Here is a 3683-nt window from a genome sequence, read left to right as displayed (position 1 = left end):
TGGGGCCGCCGCCCGAGTCCCGCGGCGCCCCCTCCCCGCCGATGCGCGCCGGCTGGACCCGGGCCCGGCGCCCCCTCCCCGGGGGTGGTGGGCCCGGCACCCGGCCTGGGAAGCGTGGGCACCGCGCCCCTGCCCGGTTCCCGAGCACCCCACCCTGCGCGGCGCGCCTGCCCGCCCAGATTGCGGGGCCCCGCGGAAGGAAGTGTGGGCCGCGGCCATCGCACTCGGAGGAGCCTGTCGCCCGCGGCCGCACTTGGGTGGCGTTAGGGCGTGAGCATTTTAGAGGAATTTAAGAGGAAGCGGCCGTGAGGCCTGGAAAAGCGGGCGGGCCCCACCCCACCAGTGGCGGCCGGCTGGCCGGCCGGCCGGCCGGCTCGGGGTTCCCAGCGGCCCTTTGTGAAGTCTGCTGCTCGGGCAGCTCCGGGCTGCTAGGCTGGTCCCGTAGGGAGAGGCGTTGACCATTCTAGGGCAGCCTGAGGGCTAGTGCTGACCCGGCTGTGGCCCACTTCCCTTACCGCCCAGAAGGACTTGAGTGGTTTCCGCTACTTCTCAGATTCTAGCGGGGTGCGATGGGGATCCCTAACTGAAGCCAGCCTCATGCACTGCTCCTTGGTCTCACAGCGCTGTCCCAGGCTCTTCTGGGCCAGGGTCCAGAACGAGGGTCCTGAAAGCATAGGCAGGTCACAAACCCTCACAGTTGGAAAGAACATTAGTCGATGGTTAGGGTTCCTCATGACTTTTGGGACCCACCTGTGGGACTCAGGCTGGCCGGGTCGTCTGAGCTCCAGGAGAGCCCTGCGTTTGCAGGGTGAAGCCTTGCTTCACTGTTAGAACAAGGCCGAAGGAGTGTGCGTGGTCAGGGAGACCCAGGAGGAGGTGTCCCTTGGGGAGAGGGTCTAGGCAGCTCCAAAAGAACAGCAGGACTTTAGAAGTGACCCCGCAGGGGCCCTGTCAATTGGGCCTGGTGGTCTGTCTCTTCCCCCAGGGTGGGAGAGGTATGCCAGGTCTCCCTGAGGAGCGGGCTCCAGGCCCCACTTAGTTCTGGGTGCCCTGTCCAGACCGTCCCAGCAGGTCCCCGAGGTGGGCAGGGCAAGGAGTGTGGTTCCCTCTGGGCCTTAGGAGTCTGTGTCTGGGCCTTTTGCAGAGCTCTGCTAGGAGCTGCTTTCTTCCAGAAGGCAACTATCCCCCGGGGTCCAAATATAGAGCCTGGTTACCGGCAGAGGTTTTTCAACAGCGGACTTGTGCTGGCTGTGGGGCTCGCTGAGGGGCAGAAGAGGTGGACACTGTGGGTCCCTTCAGGCTGCCACAGCCCTGTCCCTGCCCACAGGTGTGCCAGACCCAGTTAGAGTAAGTGAGCATGGCCGAGCAGGAGCCCACAGCTGAGCAGCTAGCACAGATTGCAGCCGAGAATGAGGAGGACGAGCACTCGGTCAACTATAAGCCCCCCGCCCAGAAGAGTATCCAGGAGATCCAGGAGCTGGACAAGGATGATGAGAGTCTGCGCAAGTACAAGGAGGCCCTGTTGGGCCGTGTAGCTGTGTCTGCTGGTAAGTGGGCTGAGGCAGTGCTGAGAGGGACACCTGTCACTTTGGGGTTTCTGCTGCCTCCCCCATCCTGCAAGTCACCAGCGGGGTAGAGCTTTAACCTGCTCTCACTCCGCAGACCCCAACGTCCCCAATGTTGTTGTGACCCGCCTGACCCTGGTGTGTAGCACAGCCCCCGGCCCCCTGGAGCTGGACCTGACAGGTGAGTGGCATCCAGGGGTCCTCTGCGGCCCAGGCCGCCCAGCACCTTGCGGGCTCTGCTGAAAATAGTCTTTTGGAATGCTGGTGCCCTCTTGTGGGGGGCCGGCGAAGTGCAGCCAGGAAGTGTTTGTGGACTCTGACTTTGGAGAGGCCTGGGTCCTGGGTGGGGCTACCTGGGGCTACCTGGGGCCGCCTGGGTAAGGGTGGGAGCGGAAGGGGTGCCCTGCAGCTGCAGACGGGGGACATGCTGAGGTCAGAGCAGCTTCCTGTAGCCGAGCCTTTCAGTACAAGCTTCTTCCTCGGCACAGGTGATCTGGAGAGCTTCAAGAAGCAGTCCTTTGTGCTGAAGGAGGGCGTGGAGTACCGGATAAAAATTTCTTTCCGAGTAAGGCAGACGCTGGGGGGCAGGGGGTGCTGGGAGGAGTTGGGCCCGGAGAGCCCCACCGAGCCGTGTTGGGGTTGTGTCCCTGCAGGTGAACCGGGAGATCGTGTCCGGCATGAAGTACATCCAGCACACGTACAGGAAAGGCGTCAAGAGTGAGTGAGGCGAGCGCCACCTGGCTGGCCCGTGGGAAGGGGCAGGTGGAGGTGGCCGCCCAGGGCGCGGGGATCAGCAGGGAGAGGAAGGAAGCGGTGTGCGTCCCCGGCCTCAGGTGGAGGCGGGGGCGGCACTGGTGACCTGTGCGTTTCCTATGCGCAGTTGACAAGACCGACTACATGGTGGGGAGCTACGGGCCCCGGGCAGAGGAGTACGAGTTTCTGACGCCCATGGAGGAGGCGCCCAAGGGCATGCTGGCTCGAGGCAGCTACAACATCAAGTCCCGCTTCACAGACGACGACAAGACCGACCACCTGTCGTGGGAGTGGAGCCTCACCATCAAGAAGGACTGGAAGGACTGAGCCCCGGGGGGCGGGCCTTCGGACAGACGGACGGACGGACCTGTCTGACGTGCCCCACCCCCACCGCCCCCACCCCATCCCAACCCCCTACCAAAGTGCTGACAGGCCTGCCCCCCCTCCCCCCACCCGCCCGCGGGCCCCTGGCCTCCTCCTCCTGGGCGGCCTCGCCTTGCTGCTTCTGCCTGCGCTGGGGGGGTAGAGAGGGGAGGGAGCCTGCGCCTCAGGCCTCCACCTCCCTTTCCATACCCCTTCAGGTTCCCTCCCACTTGTCCTAACCCGACTTGAGGCCCCGGCTTTTCCAAGGGAACCTCGTGGCCTTGGCAGTTGCCCTGAATCCTGTTCTTCGGGGGTGGGGTGGGGTGGGGTGGGGTGCATGATTGGAGGCCTCTTGGGGGCCGGCCACCCTCCTGCTTTCACCTGTCCCCGGTCAGTTCATCCATCGCTGTCAGTAACCGTCTAACCATGATGCCTTAACATGTGGAACGTGTGCTGTGGGGGCCGTCACTAACCTCTAACCCCCCCCCCCCCCGTGTCTGCATGAGCATGTGGTCTCCCCGGTCCCCGCCCCATCTGCGATCCCCGTGGCCCCGGGAAGTGCGTGGGATGTGCTGCTGCTCCCCTGCCCGCCAGGGCCTAGCCGGCCCCCTCCCCCGGCCAGGGCTGTGGGGACGGCTCCAGGGGCTCTGGGAAAGCCAAATTGCCAAAACTGAAGCTGCCTCCGTTCCCATCCGGGAGGCCGGGTGTCCTCACGCCTCTGCCTTCTTTGTCCCGGTGGGCGGCGCCGGAGCCCACGGCCCCAGCAGACAGCCCTCGCCGGACAGAGCCAGCGGCCGAGCCTTATGTGTCCCACCCGGGCCTGCCGGCCCGGGGTCGCGTGCCTGGCCCGTCAGTATTTATTGCCTCCGTATGTGCCGTCCTCTGGGCCCCCTGGCCTGCCACCTCTGCCCCCAGGCTCGGTGCCACCGTCCCCGGCAGGCCCTCCCCACACCCAGCCAGGACAACCGTGGGACCAAGCGCGCACAGTCGGAGCCCCTCCCC

The 3683-nt window shown here is 65.4% G+C and overlaps 1 protein-coding gene across 1 annotated transcript; it reads left to right on the top strand.

Annotated features, from left to right (window-relative positions):
* The first annotated feature begins 556 nt into the window (after nucleotides 1–556).
* On the top strand, nucleotides 557–3682 carry ARHGDIA (Rho GDP dissociation inhibitor alpha). Its single transcript, XM_040466848.1, has 6 exons — nucleotides 557–808; nucleotides 1328–1547; nucleotides 1663–1746; nucleotides 2054–2130; nucleotides 2219–2282; nucleotides 2446–3682. The coding sequence occupies exons 2-6, from the start codon at nucleotides 1358–1360 to the stop codon at nucleotides 2643–2645; spliced, it is 615 nt and encodes a 204-aa protein (XP_040322782.1). The 5' UTR covers nucleotides 557–808; nucleotides 1328–1357; the 3' UTR covers nucleotides 2646–3682.
* Nucleotide 3683: the final 1 nt, after the last annotated feature.

The sequence above is a fragment of the Herpailurus yagouaroundi genome, unplaced genomic scaffold, assembly GCF_014898765.1.
Source record: "Herpailurus yagouaroundi ecotype Mexico unplaced genomic scaffold, PumYag 66601, whole genome shotgun sequence".
Lineage (NCBI taxonomy): Eukaryota > Metazoa > Chordata > Mammalia > Carnivora > Felidae > Herpailurus > Herpailurus yagouaroundi.
The sequence above is the reverse complement of the archived record's forward strand: the minus strand, read 5'-3'. Positions and strand labels throughout refer to the sequence as shown.